Genomic DNA, 20,807 nt, shown 5'->3' with positions numbered 1-20,807 from the left:
GTCTTCCTTGGCTTTCTTGTTTAGCCATGGAACGTTTTTCTCCCTTTTACAATTCCGTTTCCTCTCCAAAATGTACTTTAGTTAAGAGGTATTTAATATCTCCCTGAACATCCGTCATTGTTCCTGAACTGTCCTACCCTCAATTATTTGTGCTCCGTCTACTTCGGTCAACTCTTTTCTCAGGCATGTACAATTACCTCTGGCCAACACTAAAACTCTAGTTTGGCACTCTGTCTTCTCGCTCAATCTGAAGTTAAAATTCTAGCATGATGTGATCACTCCTTCCAAGAGGATCCTTCATGTCAATACCATTTATCAACCCTTCTTCATTACATAATACAGTCTAAAATAGCCTGCTCCCTGGTTGGATCCATAACATATTGCTTGAAAAAACAATCCCTCATGCACTCTATGAAATCTCCCTCGAGGCTACCCTTGCCAATTTGATTAATCCAGTCAATATACATGTTAAAATCATCCATGATTACTGTTGTGCCCTTCTCACAAGTCCTTATTATTTTTTGGTTAATACTGTGCCGCGCTTTGGAGGTATTGCTCGGGGCCTGTAATTACTCCTGCCAATGAGTTTTTCCCCTTGTTTTTATTTCCACCCAGATCGATTCAACATTTTGGCCCTTCGTGCCAATATCATTTCTTAATACAGCCTTGACGTAATCTTTAACCAATAAGGCAACTCCACCTCCTATTCCATCCAGTCTATCATTTCAGAATACTGAGTACCCGTGGACATTCAACTCGCAGTCCCCGTCTTCCTGCAACCATGTTTCAGTAATCCCCACCAAATCATACCCATTTGTCTCTCTTTGTGCCGCCAGCTCATTGACCTTATTCCGAATACTGCGCGCATTTAGGTACAAGGTGTTTATATATGTCCTACTGACTTGGCTATCCATTGCAGGATTTTCTTGAGCACTATGCTTTTCACACATTCTGACCTTCTTTATTAATCTCTGATAACACTCAGCCTCATCCTCAACATTCACTTGCAGCCACCTAACATTTTTATTTTTTAGGTTTCCTTTTCCCTCCACAGTCATTAGACTGGCCCTGCCTGTTCATCCTATTAATCTCTACCTTCTCCTCACATGCTGACCTGCTGCTTTGGTTCCCGTTAACCATTATACTTCTTGTAGTTTTACCCTTCCTTCCCCCTCCCCTGTTTGCTAGTTTAACGTCCTTGTGACCACCCTATTTATCTTTTCCGCCAGAACACTGGTGGAGACTGTCCCAACAGTACAGATCCCTCCTAATACTGATGCCAGTGCCCAATGAAATGGAACCCCTCTTTCCCACACCATTCCTTTAGCCATATGTTTACTTCCCTAATTTTTTCATCCCATGCCAATTTGAACGATGCTCAGGTAGTAATCCAGAGAATATAACAGAGGACCTGTTCTTTAATTTTGTTCCTCGTTCCTGATAATCCCCAAACTGTTCTGAAGGAAAATATACATGATAGCATGGCATCAGTTGGTCATGGCGAGGACAGTAAGGACTGTGAAATGACACCAAGTGACGAGCTGGATAACCCACATCCTTTTAAAGGTCCCCAGTGTCTCTTCAAGGTAAAGGATGCAAATGGCAAAACAGGTGAAGTAATTAGAAATCAATTCTTTTTGAAAATTAAGGGGAGATGATGGAGCCATAACCTTCCATCCTCTGATTCTGAGGGTAAAGAGGAACAGTTGAAATCTGGAAAGCACAAATTGTTTCAGTCCATTTTACTACATAGAGATAAGGGTTGTGATTACTAAAGCTCCGATGAGGAGGTAAAAGCTGTAAACCAAAGAATGGTGCATATACAGCCGATCAACTCTGTGGAGATTGAACCCTCAGCCTTACTTGCCGCTGCAGGTAACTAAATGAAGGAAAAGAGAGAATGTAAAGCTGGATGAGTTAAAAAGTGTTTTGTAAAAATATTTTTTATTCTCCTTTTTCACATTATCTGCAAATTTACACCCAACAATAAACAATCAGTAACAAATGTAATGTCAATCCTCATATCAATAATAATGATCCCATCCTCCCACCAAACCCCAGACATTGGCCCGCATGTTAACATAAACAAATGACAAAAGGAATCAGGAATCACCCATAGTCACCATTAACACACACAGTCCCCCTCCCCTCCCCCCAACCCTCCCAGCCCCCAACCCCCCTAATGTTCGATGTGATCCAATTCTCGAAATTGCATAATGAATAACGCCCATGAATTTTAGAACCCCTCCATCCTTCCCCTCAGTTCAAATTTGACCTTTTCAAGCGTTAAGAATTCCATCAGGTCCCCCCTGCCATGCCAGGGCACCGTGTGGAGTGGTTGATCTCCATCCGAACAGGATCCGCCTTCGGGCAATCTACGAGGCGAAGGCTACAACTTCTGCCTCCACGCCCGTTTGCAATCCCGGCTGGTCCGACACCCCGAATATGGCTTCCCGAGGGCCCGAAGAGTGAAGAGTGTTTATTGATGAAAAATTAACCAAATATTTCCCTCAGCATTGACATAAACTTTTGTAGTTTAGTTGCAGTAGGTCCTTGAAATGTGGTTAAACATTCATTGGGCATTGACAACGCCTTTTGTAGTTTAGTTGCAGTAGGTCCTCGAAATTTGGTTAAACATTCATTGAACAATCAGAAAAAACTGACTGCATTGCACTAGAGACAGAAAGACCGAACTAATAAAAATAACCCAAGTGTCTCGACAGAGTCATAGGGAAGCACCAGGGGGCACTCAGTTAATTAATCATGATGTTTACATAGGAAACTCTGAACCAACAAAGCCACATCCGCCTCAATTAAAACCACTTGACTGGCTCAGTTAGAGACTAAAATATGTATGTTGGACATGTTGCAGAAACAAGTGAAACCGCTGTGGTCCACAAAACTCCCAAGAAAGGTTTGAGAGATCGAGGGCCATGTTCGTGGACAAACCGATGCTAGCTGCCCCGGACTTTTTCAGACTACTTAAAATGGCCACAGATGCCAGTGAGCAGGGGGTAGGGGCAGTGCTACGACAAGACAACGATGCAAGAGTAGAGAGGCAGGTGGGATATTTTTCAGAAAAACTAAAGTCCGTGCCAAGGAAAGTATTCCACCAGTGAAAAGTAGCTTTGCTACTCACCCTTCTGCACTTTGAAGTATATGTCCCTCAAGACAATCAACAAAGCTTAGTTTACACAGATCATAATCCACTTGTGTTAGTAGAGAAGTTTAAAACCTGGAACAGAAGATGATTACGTTGGAGTGTATTATTACAATAGTTAAATGTTAAAATTGTATACATTCTTGGAAAGGATAATGTGGTTGTGGATGCTTTGTCACACATTTAAGGGCTGACTAGGTACCAATGTAGAGGCTGGGAAGGGAACTTTGGGGATCGATTGGATGAATACGTGTTTGTGATTTATGTCTTGCATTCCTCATAATGGAAATGTCCGTGCCCTGAAGTTTCATTCTCTGGGGGGGGGGTAGTTATGTAAAGGTCCTTCCTGTTTATTCCCTCATTTCCACTTTATATTTGCTATTACATTTTTGATCCATGGATGATTAATGGACGTCTCATTTTAAGGCAAGAAGCCTCTACCTTTAATTCAAGCAAGAGGTCTCCGGAAGGCTGTGCTGGTTTAAACACAAGCTGCATCAGTGACAGAGAGATGGGTTGGGGCTCAGTTTGATTGATGAGCTGGTGGGATTGGCCCAAGGGCTGTGCTCTGCCCAGTAATAGGTGGTGATTGGATCCTATTCCACTGGGATACTTTTTATAACACCAAGGTTGGAGTTTGGTTTCAGTTTTGATTCTGGCAGCAGGGTGAAAGGTTTCAGCTAACTCCCTCCAGAAACATCCAGCTCTTTCCTGGCCACTGTGAGGACTGACTCTCCAGAAACCCTCTGGGTGCTGTTTTCCTGGAACTATCGAAGCCTGAAGACAAACCACGAACTGAAAGCAAAGGTCGATGTGAAGTGCCTCTCCAGGAAAAGTTGAGTACTGCATTTCTAAACTACAGAAAACCTGAATGAATGAATCTGCAAACCAAAAAAATTAATCTGCCAACTTGCTGTGAAGAAAAGTATGCTAAAGACCATCATTTGAAACAAACTCTTTCTACCCCTCTGTGTTTGTCTGCCTTGTGTGTGTAGAGGGTGGGGAGCAAGTTAAAGTTGGTATTAGGTATTAGCTTGCCGTTAACCAGTTGTATTTACTGTATATTTGATTATAGTTCTTGTTATAAATAAACAGTAATTTTGTTTACTTTACAAACCTGGTGACTAATTATTGGGCATCCAAAGGCCAAAGACTTTGGGATGTTTTTCTAAGAATTATTGGTTAATTCACCTGCGTTGTGTTAGCCTCTGGTTGCTGTTGAGTAAAGAGCCAAGAGATCTGCTCCTTTTCCCAAACACCTTTATTTTTCCTTTGAACCCACTCAGCACCAAACTCTACCATCACATCACATGCCCCCAAGGCCAGCTGTAGCCTCTTTACATATCAGTGCCAATTATTGGATCAATGAGACATTTAATTGGAATGGTTCTTAACCCATTCCTTAACACGTTGTCCCTCCGGATCATGTGAGGCAGGAATTGGTTGGGCAGTAGCCCAGGACGTCGTAACACCAACATCCAGCAGAGTGACCATTGCCCAGCGGAGTAACCACTCTGGACAATGACATTGAGTGGCCAACATCCAACAGTGACCATCATCCAGCACAATGAACATTCTGGACAATCAGTGAGCGAATGACCACCACACAGCAGAGTGACAACCATCCACAGAGGGCTGTCACCCAGCAGAGTGAACAGTCTGGACAATGTCGGTGAGAGAGTGACCGCCACCCAGCAGAGTGACCGCCACCCAGCAGAGTGACCGCCACCCAGCAGAGTGACCGCCACCCTGCAGAGTGACCGCCACCCTGCAGAGTGACCGCCACCCTGCAGAGTGACCGCCACCCTGCAGAGTGACCGCCACCCTGCAGAGTGACCGCCACCCTGCAGAGTGACCGCCACCCTGCAGAGTGACCGCCACCCAGCAGTGTGCCCGCCACCCAGCAGAGTGCCCAGTCTGGACAATGTCAGTGAGTGAGTGATCACCACCCCGCAGAGAGAATGCAACTCAGCACTGACCAGTCTGGACAATGTCCGTGAGTGAGTGACCACCACCCAGCAGAGTGACCACCACCCAGCAGAGTTACCAGTCTGGACAATGTCAATGAGTGACCACCACTCAGCAGAGTGACCAGTCTGGACAATGTCAGTGAGTGACCACCACCCAGCAGAGTGACCACTCTGCAGCAGAATGACCAGTCTGGACAATGTCAATGAGTGACCACCACCCAGCAGAGTGACCAGTCTGGACAATGTCAGTGAGTGACCACCACCCAGCAGTGTGACCACCCACCAACAGAGTGACCAGTCTGGACAATGTCAGTGAGTGACCACCCTCCAGCAGAGTGACCACCCTCCAGCAGAGTGACCACCATCCAGCAGAGTGACCACCATCCAGCAGAGTGACCACCCTCCAGCAGAATGACCACCCTCCAGCAGAGTGACCACCACCCAGCACAGTGACCAGTCTGGACAATGTGAGTGAGTGACCACCCACCCAGCAGAGTGACCAGTCTGGACAATGTCAGTGAGTGACCACCCTCCAGCAGAGTGACCACCCTCCAGCAGAGTGACCACCCTCCAGCAGTGACCACCCTCCAGCATAGTGACCACCCTCCAGCATAGTGACCACCCTCCAGCATAGTGACCACCCTCCAGCATAGTGACCACCCTCCAGCAGAGTGACCACCACCCAGCAGAGTGACCACCCTCCAGCAGAGTGACCAGTCTGGACAATGTTAATGAGTGACCACCACCCAGCAGTGACCAGTCTGGACAATGTTAATGAGTGACCACCACCCAGCAGAGTGACCACCCTCCAGCAGAGTGACCAGTCTGGACAATGTCAGGGAGTGACCACCCTCCAGCAGAGTGACCACCCTCCAGCAGAGTGACCAGTCTGGACAATGTCAGTGAGTGACCACCCTCCAGCAGAGTGACCACCACCCAGCAGGGTGACCACCCTCCAGCCGAGTAACCAGTCTGGACAATGTCAGTGACTGGATTCTGACCTCCAGGGAGTTGGGCCGGTGACGTCAGGACGCCCATCGTGCCCGGAAACCGGAAGTGCTCCGGGACCCGGAAGTGACTGTTGGTCGGGGGCTCGGGGAAGAGATGCCGGGGCCGGAGAGAGTGACCGGGACAGCCCGGGAAAGACATCTGGAGCAGCAAAGACGCCGCAAAACAGCGAGGTAAACCTGATCAGAGAGGGAGACCGAGCCAGGGATGGAGAGAGAGAAAGAGGACAGGATGGAGAGAGAGAGGATGGGATGGTGAGAGAGAGAGAAAGAGGTGACGGGATGGTGAGTGAGAGCGAGGATGGGATGGAGAGAAAGAGAGGATGGGATGGAGAGAAAGAGAAAGGATGGAGAGAGAGAGAGGATGGGATGGAGAGAGAGAGAGAGGATGGGATGGAGAGAAAGAGAGGATGGGATGGAGAGAAAGAGAAAGGATGGAGAGAGAGAGAGGATGGGATGGAGAGAGAGAGAGAGAGAGGATGGGATGGAGAGAGAGAGCGAGGACGGGATGGAGAGAGAGAGGATGGGATGGAGAGAGAGAGAGGTGACGGGATGGTGAGAGAGAGGATGGGATGGAGAGAGAGAGAGAGAGGATGGAGAGAGAGGTGACGGGATGGTGAGAGAGAGCGAGGACGGGATGGTGAGAGAGAGCGAGGAACGGGATGGAGAGAGAGCGAGGATGGGATGGAGCGAGAGAGAGAGGATGGAGAGAGAGCGAGGATGGGATGGAGCGAGAGAGAGAGGATGGAGAGAGAGGTGACGGGATGGTGAGAGAGAGCGAGGACGGGATGGAGAGAGAGCGAGGACGGGATGGTGAGAGAGAGCGAGGATGGGATGGAGAGCGAGGACGGGATGAGAGAGAGAGCGAGAGTGGACGGGATGGAGAGAGAGCGAGGGGGGATGGGATGGAGAGAGAGTGGACGGGAAGGAGAGAGAGGACGGGGTGGTGAGAGAGAGGGAGGACGGGATGGTGAGAGAGAGGGAGGACGGGGTGGAGAGAGTGCGAGAGAGGACGGGATGGAGAGACAGAGCGAGAGAGGACGGGATGGTGAGAGAGAGAGGGAAGACGCGATGGTGAGAGAGAGGGGACGGGATGGAGAGAGAGAGGACGCGATGGAGAGAAAGGACGGGATGTAGAGAGAGAGAGAGAGAGAGAGAGTGGATGGGAAGGAGAGAGAGAGAGAGGACGGGATGGTGAGAGAGGACGGGATGGTGAGAGAGGACGGGATGGTGAGAGAGGACAGGATGGTGAGAGAGAGAGAGGATGGGATGGTGAGAGAGAGAGAGGATGGGATGGTGAGAGAGGGGGAACGGGATGGAGAGAGAGAGGGAGGACGGGATGGAGAGAGAGAAAGGACGGGATGGAGAGAGAGAAAGGACGGGATGGAGAGAGAGGGATGTAGTACCTGAATGCTCATGGTATTCGGAATAAGGTAATTGAGTTGATGGCGCAAATCATCGTGAATGACTATGATTTAGTGGCTATTACTGAAACATGGTTAAAGGATGGTCACAACTGGGAGTTGAATATCCAAGGGTATCAGACTATTCGGAAGGACAGCGTGGATGGTAAAGGAGGTGGTGTACCTCTGTTATTTAAGGATGACATCCGGGCAATAGTAAGAGATGACATTGGTGCTATGGAGGATAAGGTTGAATCCTTTTGCGTAGAAATCAGGAATAGTAGGGCGAAAAAGTCACTGATAGGAGTAGTCTACAGGCCACCAAATAGTAACATTATGGTGGGGCAGGCAATAAACAAAGAAATAACTGATGCATGTAGAAATGGGACAGCAGTTATCATGGGGGATTTTAATCTACATGTCGATTGGTTTAACCAGGTTGGTCAATGCAGCCTTGAGGAGGAGTTTTTAGAATGTATCCGCGATAGTTTCCTAGAACAGTATGTAACGGAACCTACGAGGGAACAAGCAGCCCTCGATCTGGTCCTGTGTAATGAGACAGGATTGATTCAGGATCTCATAGTTAGGGATCTTCTCGGAAGGAGCGATCACAATATGGTGGAATTTAAAATACAGATGGAGGGTGAGAAGGTAAAATCAAACGCTAGTGTTTTGTGCTTAAACCAAGGAGATTACAATGGGTTGAGAGAAGAGCTAGCTAAGGTAGACTGGGAAGCAAATACTTTATGGTGATACAGTTGAGGAACAGCGGAGAACCTTCCAAGCGATTTTTCACAGTGCTCAGCAAAGGTTTATTCCAACAATAAGGAAGGACGGTAGAAAGAGGGAAAATCGACCGTGGATATCTAAGGAAATAAGGGAGAGTATCAAATTGAAAGAAAAAGCATACAAAGTGGCAAAGATTAGTGGGAGACTAAGGAAAATACTGGTCCTTTAGAGGATGAGAAGGGAGATTTAATAATGGGAGATGAGGAAATGGCTGCGGAATTGAACAGGTTCTTTGGGTTGGTCTTCACAGTGGAATACACAAATAACATGCCAGTGACTGATGGAAATGAGGCTATGACAGGTGAGGACCTTGAGAGGATTGTTATCACTAAGGAAGTAGTGATGGGCAAGCTAATGGGGCTAAAGGTAGACAAGTCTCCTGGCCCTGATGGAATGCATGCCAGAGTGCCAAAAGAGATGGCTAGGGAAATTGCAAATGCACTAGTGATAATTTACCAAAATAAACTCTGGAGTGGTCCCGGCGGATTGGAAATTAGCAAATGTGACACCATTGTTTAAAAAAGGAGGTAGGCAGAAAGCTGGTAATTACAGGCCAGTGAGCTTAACTTTGGTAGTAGTGAAGATCAAGGAAGAAATAGCGAGGCGTCTGGATGGAAATTGTCCCATTGGGCAGATGCAGCATGGGTTCATAAAGGGCAGGTCGTGCCTAACTAATTTCGTGGAATTTTTTGAGGGCATTACCAGTGCGGTAGATAATGGGGAGCCAATGGATGTGGTATATCTGGATTTCCAGAAAGCTTTTGACAAGGTGCCACACAAAAGATTGCTGCATAAGATAACGATGCATGGCATCAAAGGTAAAGTAGTAGCATGGATAGAGGATTGGTTAATAGAAAGCAAAGAGTGGGGATTAATGGGTGTTTCTCTGGTTGGCAATCAGTAGCTAGTGGAGTCCCTCAGGGATCAGTGTTGGGCCCACAATTGTTCATAATTTACACAGATGATTTGGAGTTGGGGACCAAGTGCAATGTGTCCAAGTTTGCAGACGACACCAAGATGAGTGGTAAAGCAAAAAGTACAGAGGATACCGGAAGTCTGCAAAGGGATTTGGATAGGTCAAGTGAATGGGCTAGGGTCTGGCAGATGGAAAACAATGTTACAAATGTGAGGTTATCCATTTGAAAAAATGAAAATTGCTTATTGTCACAAGTAGGCTTCAATGATGTTACTGTAAAAAACCCCTAGTCGCCACATTCCGGTGTCTGTTCGGGGTATCTGGTAAGGAAATTGAACCGTGCTGCTGGCGTGCTTGGTCTGCTTTAAAAGCCACCGATTTAGCCCAGTGTGCTAAACCAGCCCTTGTCTTTTTGGTAGGAATAATAGCAAAAGGAATATTAGTTAAATGATAGAATATTAAAACATGCCGCTGTGCAGAGAGACCTGGGTGTGCTAGTGCATGAGTCGCAAAATGTTGGCTTACAGGTGCAACGGGTGATTAAGGCGGCAAATGGGATCGATGTCGGGTGGCGATCGCGAACGGAGCGGCCGCAGCAAAGACGCTCCATAAAATCACTGCTTTTTGGGGGGGTTTTTCCCAGGGTTTAAAAAAAAAATTCCTTAGGCCACGCGAATTCGGCCCTGCCCAGGCACCAAAGCTCCGATCCACGGAGCTGAGAGGGAAAAAAAAGGAGAGACTGGTCCCGGTGAGCTGCACGTGAAGGAGGAGTGGGGATCGCTCAGAAACGGCCTGAGAGTCGGAGCACGGAGAGGATCACAAGGACAAAATAAGAATTTTTTAATTCAACCTTCCTTGTTCCTCTCCTGCAAATTTTTTTTAAAAAAGAAAAACTTTTTTAAAGGGGAAAAGAAAACTTTCCAAAAAAAAAAATCCCTTTTTATAAAAAAAAATTGTTTTTAAAAGGAAGGCACAGACAGAAATATGCCTCCAAATAATAAATTGAGGGGACGCCGAAATGTAAGAAGGAACAGCAGCGAAGGCGAAGGAAAAAAGCAGGAGCTGCGGCCGCGCAGGCAGACGACCCCACGGGGCGAGGTTCAGGCGAATCAGGAAGCGGAAAAGCTGGCAAGCCGAGCAGCGGAGCAGGAACAGGACGCGGCGGCCATCCCCCCCCCCCCCCCCCCCCCCCCCCCCCCCCCCCACGGGGAGGAATGGAGAAGCATGCTGAAAACAGAAATAAACGCCATAAAGGAGGAGATAAAAACGGAGATAAACGCCATGAGGGGAGGCACTCAGGACGAAGCTCCACACAATGATGAAGGAGATAAGTGCAGAGAACCATCCACGGCCTGGAAAGGAAGGTGGAGGTGCAGGAGAAAACTATTCAGGAGTTGGAGAGGGCCGCCTCGGACCAGAGCGACAGGATGGTAACTCAGGAAACCGAGGTGAAACGGCTGGTAACGACCCGGGGAGCCTAAGAGGGAAAGTGGAGGACCAGGAAAATAAGTCCAGACGGCAGAATGTTAAAATAGTGGGTCTGCCAGAGGGGATGGAGGGCAAAGATCCAACAGGCTACGTCACCCAAATGCTGGGCAAGCCAGTGGGAAGGGAGAAGTTTCCAAACCCCCCAGAAATCGACAGGGCACACAGATCGCTCCGACCCAGGCCCAAAGCCGGGGAGCAGCCCAGAGCGATTATCGTGAAGCTGCACAGGTTCCAAGACGGGGAAAATCCTAAAGTGGGCCCGGCAGACGAAAGCGAGCACATGGGAAGGGAAGACCATAAGGGTGTACCAGGACATTGGGGCGGACCTGGCCAAAAGAAGGGCTGAATTCACCAGGGCCAAATCAGCACTCTACAAAAGTAATGTGAAATTTGGGATGTTATTCCCGGCCAAACTCTGGGTAACATTTGAGGAGAAGGAGCTGTTTTTTAACACGCCAGCGGCAGCGGAGGAGTTTGTTAGAGCAAACAAACTGGGGGAGGGACAGCCACAACGGCCATCATGAAAGCGACGGGGATGGAAAAGAAAGGAAGAATCGGAACAAAGAGCAGCGGGCAGACCGCAAACAGAGACAATACCATCACGACACGAACTGTACACGCGTGTTTGGTGCACTGTGCGGGACTGTGCTGACTCGTTCCCGGGCTCGGTCCACCTCACAATGCAATGGGGGGGGGGAGCGAAGCAAGGTGAATGAGGGTGAAAAAAGCGGACAGGAGGGCGAGACAAGGGCTAGCAAAAGGAAGGTGAAATAGGACCAGAACAGGGCAAGTGCTGGGAGTGGGGCCACCGTGCTGGCGAGGAGGGCTAACACGGGAGGGCAGGAAGAAAGGAGGGCCGTGGCGTGTTTCTCAGGGGAGAGGGAGCGCCTGGCACAAAGAGAAGGGGGGCACAGGGCAGAAGGGGGGGGGAAGAACATGGGGGGGGGGGGGCGGGGGACAGAGGAACAGGGACTAAGGGGGGGGGGAGAGGAGTCGGGGGGAGAGCGCAGAACAAAAGAGAAGCAAAGGGAAGGGTGAGGTAGATAAGCAACACGAACACAGGCCTCGGCAGGCATGGAGCAGGGCGAGGAACCAAGACGGTGCCACAAACAGCCACTCGGGAGGGCTTCAGGACGAAGGGAGACCCTGGAGTGCAGGGGCGCAGCCACGTGGCGTACTGTAGCCACCTGGGTTGGCCACTTCCCGACTTAAAATGGAGATCCGCAAAGACTACAGGGAAATTCAGCCAAGTCAGGAAAAACTGGCAAGTGCAAAGTCTCCCGTGTATTAGAACTTGCAGAAGCCCAGACAGCACTGAAACTCACAGCCATCTGCATACTAATGAGTGATCCCCGGGTACAATGGAAACATTTAAGGTGAATAAGGCCAAGCCAGACTCCTCGGCGCCAGCAGGAGCCAAGACAAAGGAAGGCCAACGGACACTCAGGGACCGCCCAGCGATCAGGGAACAACTCCCGTATTGGAGAAATCGATCCAAGTGATTGGAACGTAGTCCAATCACTTGGAACCAGGTACGGGGTCCGCCCAAAGGGGCGGGAAGCCCCTGGGGACTATAAAGTAGAGTCCCCAAGTTCAAATTATTCTTCTTGGCAGGGTCACTCAGCAACTCGAATCAACCCTTGACCGTGAACTGCCTAGCTGCCGCATCAACCAAGTAAGTCTCCAGTCAACGCACGCTACGAGATAGGCGCTCCTAGCTACCAGTCCATACCAGCTTTTGAATCCTGCAGACTCTGATCGAACGAAAGGCCACTTGTTCCCCTGACCTGGTCGGCCAATTCCGAAGCTAAGTATAGGCCTTTTAGTGGTAGAGAATAGTCTAGAAAGTAGAGTTTATGCATGAGTAGTGATTTACTGTGTATAATAAATGTGTTTTGATTTGAATCTTACTAATTGGTGTGTTGAGTTATTGATCAGTACTTGAACTTGAACCTCGTGGCGGTATCATAAAGATACCTGGCGACTCTAGAGCAAAGGTTATAGAAACAGAGCAAATTAAGTAAAGATACAACGGGCAACATTTAAGAACCAACCAAAAGTTAGCAACAGTACACACTGCTGGCGGCCATGGTGGGTGCCCCCTGGACAAATGGTAGCCCTGGGGCCCGACCTCATGGTGAGAGCGGTGACCGCGGCCATTTTGTACGGCCCCCTAACGAAGGGAAACCCCGGAGGGCAGGGGCGTGTCCACCAGGTAAGTATGGGTGACCCCGCAGGACCAGGGGGGGTCAAACACCCCCCACCAGGACTGTTACCTGGAACGTAAGGGGACTCAACGGCCCGGTCAAAACATCCAGAGTCTTCACCCACCTAAGAAGCCTGAAAGCAGACATAATCTACCTACAAGAGACGCACCTGAGGGAGAAGGACCGACGGCTGGTAAGGAAGGGCTGGGTGGGACAGACATGCCACTCATGCTATGGGACGAGGGCTAGGGGAGTAGCAATATTAATTAGTAAGAGGGCGAGGTTTACGGAAACAAAGACAGTTACGGACCCAGGGGGCAGCGGTGTCCTGGAAGGGGCACCTGTCATACTGGTAAATGTGTACACTCCCAAGTGGGACGACACAGAATTCATAAAGAAGACCATGGCAGAAATCCCCGACCTTGACACACACCGACTGATCATGGGGGGCGACTTCAACTGTGTACAGGACGCACTGACCAACCGATCAAACCCCAGAGCAGGGAAAAAGACTGCAATGGCTAGGGAACTAGGAGCATTTATGGGGGCGGTGGACCCATGGAGATTCCTGCACCCGGGAGAGAAGGAATTTTCATACTTCTCTCAAGTCCACAAGGTATACACCCGTATCGACTGCTTTGCAGTGGGGAAATCAGTGCTTCCAGGGGTCACGTGAACGGAATACTCCGCGATCGTTATCTCTGACCACGCTCCACACTATATGTGTGTGATGTTGGAGACAGGCCGTGCCCAGCGCCCCACATGGAGGCTGGACACGGACCACCTGGCCAACAAGGCCTTCTGTCAGAAAACATCGCGGGCCACAGGCGACTACGTCAGTAACAACCAAAACGGGGAAGTCTCATCCTCCACCTTTTAGGAGGCACTGAAGGCCGTGATTAGAGGAGAGATCATAGCCTACAAGGCAAGCAGAGATAGGGAAGAGAGGGTGGCCAGGCAACAACTGGTGGACTCCATTCTGGAAGTCGACAGAAAATACTCCGAGGCCCCGACCGAAGGACTGTTGGCGGAGAGGAAAAAGCTGCAAATGGACTTTAACCTGCTATCCACTAGGAAAGCTGTGTACCAACTCCGTCAGACACGGGGGTCCTTCTACGAACATGGAGATAAGGCTGGCCGCCTATTGGATCACCAGCTGAGAAAGCAGGCAGCCACAAGGGAAATAGCGCAGGTTAAGGATAGCAAAAGCAGACTGGTAACAGAGCCAAAGGAGGTCAATCGGGCATTTGAGAACTTCTACCGGAGACTGTACACCTCCGAGCCCCCAACGGGGACGCGGGGATGAAACTGTTCCTAGACGGACTGGAACTACCAGTTGTGGGGGAAGACCGATGGGGTGAACTGGAAGCACCAATAGACCTGGGAGAAATCATGGAGAGCATCAGCTCCATGCAGGCGGGGAAGGCACCGGGACCCGACGGGTTCCTGACGGACTTCTACAAGAAATTTGCACCAGTCCTGGCCCCACACCTAAGGGACATGTTCGCGGACTCATTGGCAAGGGGCACCCTGCCCCCAACGCTAGCGCAGGCCACAATTTCACTGATACCCAAAAAAGATAAAGACCTGACGGAATGTGGATCATACAGACCCATTTCACTGCTGAACGTGGATGCGAAAATACTCGTAAAGGTCCTGGCCTTTGAGAGAGAGAGAGGGGACGGGATGGAGAGAGAGAGAGAGAACGGGATGGAGAGAGAGAGAGAGAGGACGGGATGGAGAGAGAGGACGGGATGGAGAGAGAGAGAGAGGACGGGATGGAGAGAGAGAGAGAGGACGGGATGGAGAGAGAGAGAGAGGACGGGATGGAGAGAGAGAGAGAGGACGGGATGGAGAGAGAGAGAGAGGACGGGATGGAGAGAGAGAGAGAGGACGGGATGGAGAGAGAGAGAGGACGGGATGGAGGACGGGATAGAACATAGAACATTACAGCGCAGTACAGGCCCTTCGGCCCTCGATGTTGCGCCGACCTGTGAAACCACTCTAAAGCCCATATACACTATTCCCTTATCGTCCATATGTCTATCCAATGACCATTTGAATGCTCTTAGTGTTGGCGAGTCCACTACTGTTGCAGGCAGGACATTCCACGTCCTTACTACTCTCTGAGTAATGAACCTACCTCTGACATCTGTCCTATATCTATCTCCCCTCAATTTAAAGCTATGTCCCCTCGCGCTAGACATCACCATCCTAGGAAAAAGGCTCTCACTGTCCACCCTATTCAATCCTCTGATCATCTTGTATGCCTCAATTAAGTCACCTCTTAACCTTCTTCTCTCGAATGAAAACAGCCTCAACTCCCTCAACCTTTCCTCATAAGATCTTCCCTCTATACCAGGCAACATTCTGGTAAATCTCCTCTGCACCCTTTCCAATGCTTCCACATCCTTCCTATAATGCGGCGACCAGAATTGCACACACTACTCCAAATGCGGCCGCACCAGAGTTTTGTACAGCTGCAACATGACCTCATGGCTCCGAAACTCAATCCCTCTACCAATAAAAGCTAACACACTGTACGCCTTCTGAACAACCCTCTCAACCTGGGTGGCAACTTTCAGGGATCTATGTACATGGACACCGAGATCTCTCTGCTCATCCACACTGCTAAGAATCTTACCACGTGTCCTTGATAAGTATGTACCTGTCAGGCAGGGAGGAAGTGGTCGAGCAAGGGAACCGTGGTTTACTAAAGCTGTCGAAACACTTGTCAAGAGGAAGAAGGAGGCTTATGTAAAGATGAGACATGAAGGTTCAGTTAGGGCGCTCGAGAGTTACAAGTTATCTAGGAAGGACCTAAAGAGAGAGCTAAGAAGAGCCAGGAGGGGACATGAGAAGTCTTTGGCAGGTAGGATCAAGGATAACCCTAAAGCTTTCTATAGATATGTCAGGAATAAAAGAATGACTAGGGTAAGAGTAGGGCCAGTCAAGGACAGTAGTGGGAAGTTGTGCGTGGAGTCCGAGGAGATAGGAGAGGTGCTAAATGAATATTTTTCGTCAGTATTCACACAGGAAAAAGACAATGTTGTCGAGGAGAATACTGAGATTCAGGCTACTAGACTAGAAGGGCCTGAGGTTCATAAGGAGGAGCTGTTAGCAATTCTGGAAAGTGTGAAAATAGATAAGTCCCCTGGGCCAGATGGGATTTATCTTGGGATTCTCTGGGAAGCTAGGTAGGAGATTGCTGAGCCTTTGGATTTGATCTTTAAGTCATCTCTGTCTACAGGAATAGTGCCAGTAGACTGGAGGAAAGCAAATATTGTCCTCTTGTTCAAGAAGGGGAGTAGAGACAACCCCGGTAACTATAGACCAGTGAGCCTTACTTCTGTTGTGGGCAAAATCCTGGAAAGGTTTATAAGAGATAGGATGTATAATCATCTGGAAAGGAATAATTGGATTAAAGATAGTCAACACGGTTTTGTGAAGGGTAGGTCGTGCCTCACAAACCTTATGAGTTCTTTGAGAAGGTGACCAAACAGGTGGATGAGGGTAAAGCAGTTGATGTGGTGTATTTGGATTTCAGTAAAGCTTTGATAAGGTTCCCCACGGTAGGCTACTGCAGAAAATACGGAGGCATGGGATTCAGGGTGATTTAGCAGTTTGGATCAGAAATTGGCTAGCTGGAAAAAGACAAAGGGTGGTGGTTGATGGGAAATGTTCAGACTGGAGTCCAGTTACTAGTGGTGTATCACAAGGATCTGTTTTGGGCCACTGTTGTTTGTCATTTTTATAAATGACCTGGAGGAGGGTGTAGAAGGATGGGTGAGTAAATTTGCAGATGACACTAAAGTCGGTGGAGTTGTGGACAGTGCGGAAGGATGTTACAAGTTACAGAGGGACATAGATAAGCTGCAGCGTGGGCTGAGAGATGGCAAATGGAGTTAATGCAGAAAAGTGTGAGGTGATTCATTTTGGAAGGAATAACAGGAAGACAGAGTACTGGACTAATTGGAGAGAGAGAGCGAGGACAGGATGGAGAGAGAGAGAGGACGGGATGGAGAGAGAGAGAGGACGTATGGAGAGAGAGAGAGGACGTATGGACAGAGAGAGGACGTATGGAGAGAGAGAGAGAGAGGACGGGATGGAGCGAGAGAGAGAGAGGACATATGGAGAGAGAGAGAGGACGTATGGAGAGAGAGAGGACGTATGGAGAGAGAGAGAGAGGACGTATGGAGAGAGAGAGAGAGGACGTATGGAGAGAGAGAGAGGACGTATGGAGAGAGAGAGGAAGGGATGGAGAGAGAGACGACGGGATGGAGAGAGACGACGGGATGGAGAGAGAGAGGACGGGGTGGAGAGAGAGGACAGGATGGAGAGAGAGGACGGGATGGAGAGAGAGAGAGGACGGGATGGAGAGAGAGAGAGGATGGGATGGAGAGAGAATGAGGACGGGATGGAGAGAGAGAGAGGACGGGATGGAGAGAGAGAGAGGACGGGATGGAGAGAGAGAGAGGGGACGGGACGGAGAGAGAGAGAGGGGACAGGACGGAGAGAGAGCGGGGACGGGACGGAGAGAGCGAGGGGGCGGAGAGAGAGAGAGGACGGGATGGAGAGAGAGAGAGAGGACGGGATGGAGAGAGAGAGAGAGGACGGGATGGAGAGAGAGAGAGAGGACGGGATGGAGAGAGAGAGAGAGGACGGGATGGAGAGAGAGAGAGAGGACGGGATGGAGAGAGAGAGAGAGGACGGGATGGAGAGAGAGAGAGAGGACGGGATGGAGAGAGAGAGAGAGGACGGGATGGAGAGAGAGAGAGGACGGGATGGAGAGAGAGAGAGGACGGGATGGAGAGAGAGAGGACGGGATGGAGAGAGAGAGGACGGGATGGAGAGAGAGAGGACGGGATGGAGAGAGAGAGGACGGGATGGAGAGAGAGAGAGAGGGCGGGTTGGAGAGAGAGTGCGGGATGGAGAGAGAGAGAGAGAGGACGGGATGGAGAGAGAGAGAGAGGACGGGATGGAGAGAGAGAGAGAGGACGGGATGGAGAGAGAGAGAGAGGACGGGATGGAGAGAGAGAGAGAGGACGGGATGGAGAGAGAGAGAGGACGGGATGGAGAGAGAGAGAGGACGGGATGGAGAGAGAGAGGACGGGATGGAGAGAGAGAGAGAGGGCGGGTTGGAGAGAGAGTGCGGGATGGAGAGAGAGAGAGAGAGGATGGGATGGAGAGAGAGAGAGGACGGGATGGAGAGAGAGAGAGAGAGAGAGAGGACGGGATGGAGAGAGAGAGGACGGGATGGAGAGAGAGGGGGCGGGAGAGAGAGAGAGAGAGAGGGCGGGTTGGAGAGAGAGTGCGGGATGGAGAGAGAGAGAGAGAGGATGGGATGGAGAGAGAGAGAGAGATGGGATGGAGAGAGAGGGGACGGGATGGAGAGAGAGAGAGAGGACGGGATGGAGAGAGAGAGAGGACGGGGAGGGGTACCACGGTAGATGGGGTCGAGGTGCGTGGGTGGATGGGACGAGGGAGAGATCGAGGGTGACTGGAAGCGAGATAGAGATATCGGAGAAAAATTGCCGTGATATCGGAGACAAATTGCCGTGATATCGGGGACAGTGGAGAGCATGGGAGAGATATGGGGATGAAGGAGAGATATTGGCAGTGATTGGGAGGGAGAAGAGATATTGGGGCCAATGGGGAAGGGAGAGATATCGGGGTTGAGGGAGAGATATCGGGGGGTGGGCGGGATGGGAGCAAGGGAGTGTTACCTGGGAGGGATGGGAGCGAGTGAAAGATATTGGTGGTATGGGAGCGAGGGAGGGAGAGAAATGAATTAATTCCTGGGATAAGGGGATGTGTGAGAGAGATTGGGTACAGTTGTCCTAAACACTCCGAAATGTAGACGAACAAGATTTGTTATTGGTGGATCATGCGATGTTTGGAAGGGGTTTGACAGGGCAGATGCTGAGAGATTGTTTCCCTCTCACTGGGAAACCTAGACAGGAACACAAACTCATAAAAAGGGAGCGATCATTCGGACCTGGAATGGGGAGGATTTTCACTGAGCAGGTTGTGAATCTCTGTAATTCTCTATCCCAGAGGGATGTGGATGTTCCATAATTGAATCTATTTAAGACTGAGATGGATGTTGGATCTCTCACTGAACCATGGGATACAGGGATAGGGCAGCAATGTGGAATTGAGGGTTGAAATCTGTCATCATTTTATTGAAAGTTGGAGCGGGCTTGAGGCCTACTCGTGTTTTTTTTTAATGAAAGATTTTGGGATAAGTAGATGAGTGAGATGGAGGGGATCATGGGAATATAAGATGGAAAGAGATTTGGGAATTAATAAAGGTGAAAGAATACGAAGTAATTGGGGGGATGGAGATAAAACGGGATCATTGGAGGACAGAGGGAGTGAGCTGTGTCATCTATGGGCGAGAGCGGTAAATTGACATTTGTACAACAGCAACTTGCATTTCTATAGGAACGTTACCGTTGTGAAATGTCCAACGGTGCCTCATGGGTGTAATCGGACAAACGTTGCCACCGGAACAAGGAAAGACATTATATCATATCAATCTTGGTCATAGACGTAGGTTTTAAGCAGCATCTTAATGGAGAATAAAGGTTCAGGCAAGGAATTTGAGAGCCTATGTCTCGGATAGCTAGCCCACCAATGGCGGGGGAAAGGATGCAGGAGGTCAGAGTTGTAGGACCTCCGACATCTCAGCTGGAGGTTGCAAAGATAGGGTTGGGGAGAGGCAATGAAATGAGTTGAAAACAATGATGCGAATGCTGTGGGCCTGAGGTTGTAAGTGAGGTAAAGCACACAACGAAGATTTACTCTGCAACTGAAGGGGTTAATTCCACTGCAAATAGTTGACATGACACTGCGTGGCTGAAATAGTCACACCCTTATCCCACATCTTAATGTGCTGTTGTGTGTAGGGTTGGGATGTCAAGGTTGAAGTAAGTAATGTTGGATGGACATTAAATGGGTGGTGTCGGCTCTGCATAGAGTAGATTGTACATGGTGTGTAGGAGGAGCCGATGTGGTGGGTCCTCATACTGTTCTTATCGTCTTCATTACATCAGTTTGATGTTTTGCTCTAGTCTTCCCCAGGCTGCCAAGGAGAAAGCTCAGTCTGCATTATCCATGCCTGCCCAGAGAAGATCACCGAGTGAAGCATGTGGAGACTCCAGCAGTGTCAACCAGAGGAACGATGTTGAATTAACTGAACTGATGGAGGAGAAAGCCCAGCCCCAGTCTGGGGGAGATTCAGCAAGAGTAAGTATCAGGAAAGCCTAAGGGCAGGAAGGTGAGAGAGAATTTCAAAGCTGTATTCTCAGTATTTGAACGGTGTTAAACTGCAAACATGGAGCTGTCTTGACGTATAATTATCATCCCAAGGCTGACATTAGACTGCACCCTTGAACTCATTCCAGTTTATACTCCAAAACAGAAAGATTTCTCATTGAGGTTGATTTTGCATGACAGGAGAGCATCCCAGTGTGGAGAACGACTGTGTCTGCTGGTGTCTCATTTAAATGTGTTTTGATATCTGTGGCTCCTGTCTCAGTTAGAGTTTTGTTCCACTTTGAGATCCTGATATCTTGCTCTGCCACCTATCAAGTTGTTAGGAAAACTTAAATAGTTTTAAAGGATTTATATTGGTAAACATTAGACATAAGGTGAGGTTTAATTTAAAGTTTCTGTGCTTGGAAGGGTAAAACCCAGAGTTAGACTCATGTAGGATAATGGCGTTTGTATATGTAAGAGTTGGTTAAGTTCCAAGTGTGTTTCTGTTTTGCTCAGAGAGGGCTGTGGCGTCAAGAGTAAATAGATGGCATGTGGGTGTTGCTTAGCAACTGGGGTCTTGTGAGGTACAGAAGCTTTTAGGTTT

General features: G+C 49.3%; 1 protein-coding gene across 1 annotated transcript in view; it reads left to right on the top strand.

The window, feature by feature from the left end:
• Positions 1–6,173: 6,173 nt before the first annotated feature.
• The window catches only part of LOC140393958 (adiponectin receptor protein 1-like), a 60,363-nt gene continuing 45,729 nt past the window's right edge, over positions 6,174–20,807 (top strand). The window contains exons 1-2 of the mRNA XM_072480652.1: positions 6,174–6,311; positions 20,017–20,191. Coding sequence (XP_072336753.1) covers positions 6,235–6,311; positions 20,017–20,191 — 252 coding nt within the window. The 5' untranslated portion in view covers positions 6,174–6,234. The remainder of the gene's footprint in view (positions 6,312–20,016; positions 20,192–20,807) is intronic.

This window comes from Scyliorhinus torazame, chromosome 17 (genome assembly GCF_047496885.1).
Source record: "Scyliorhinus torazame isolate Kashiwa2021f chromosome 17, sScyTor2.1, whole genome shotgun sequence".
Taxonomy (NCBI): Eukaryota; Metazoa; Chordata; class Chondrichthyes; order Carcharhiniformes; family Scyliorhinidae; genus Scyliorhinus; species Scyliorhinus torazame.
The sequence above is the reverse complement of the archived record's forward strand: the minus strand, read 5'-3'. Positions and strand labels throughout refer to the sequence as shown.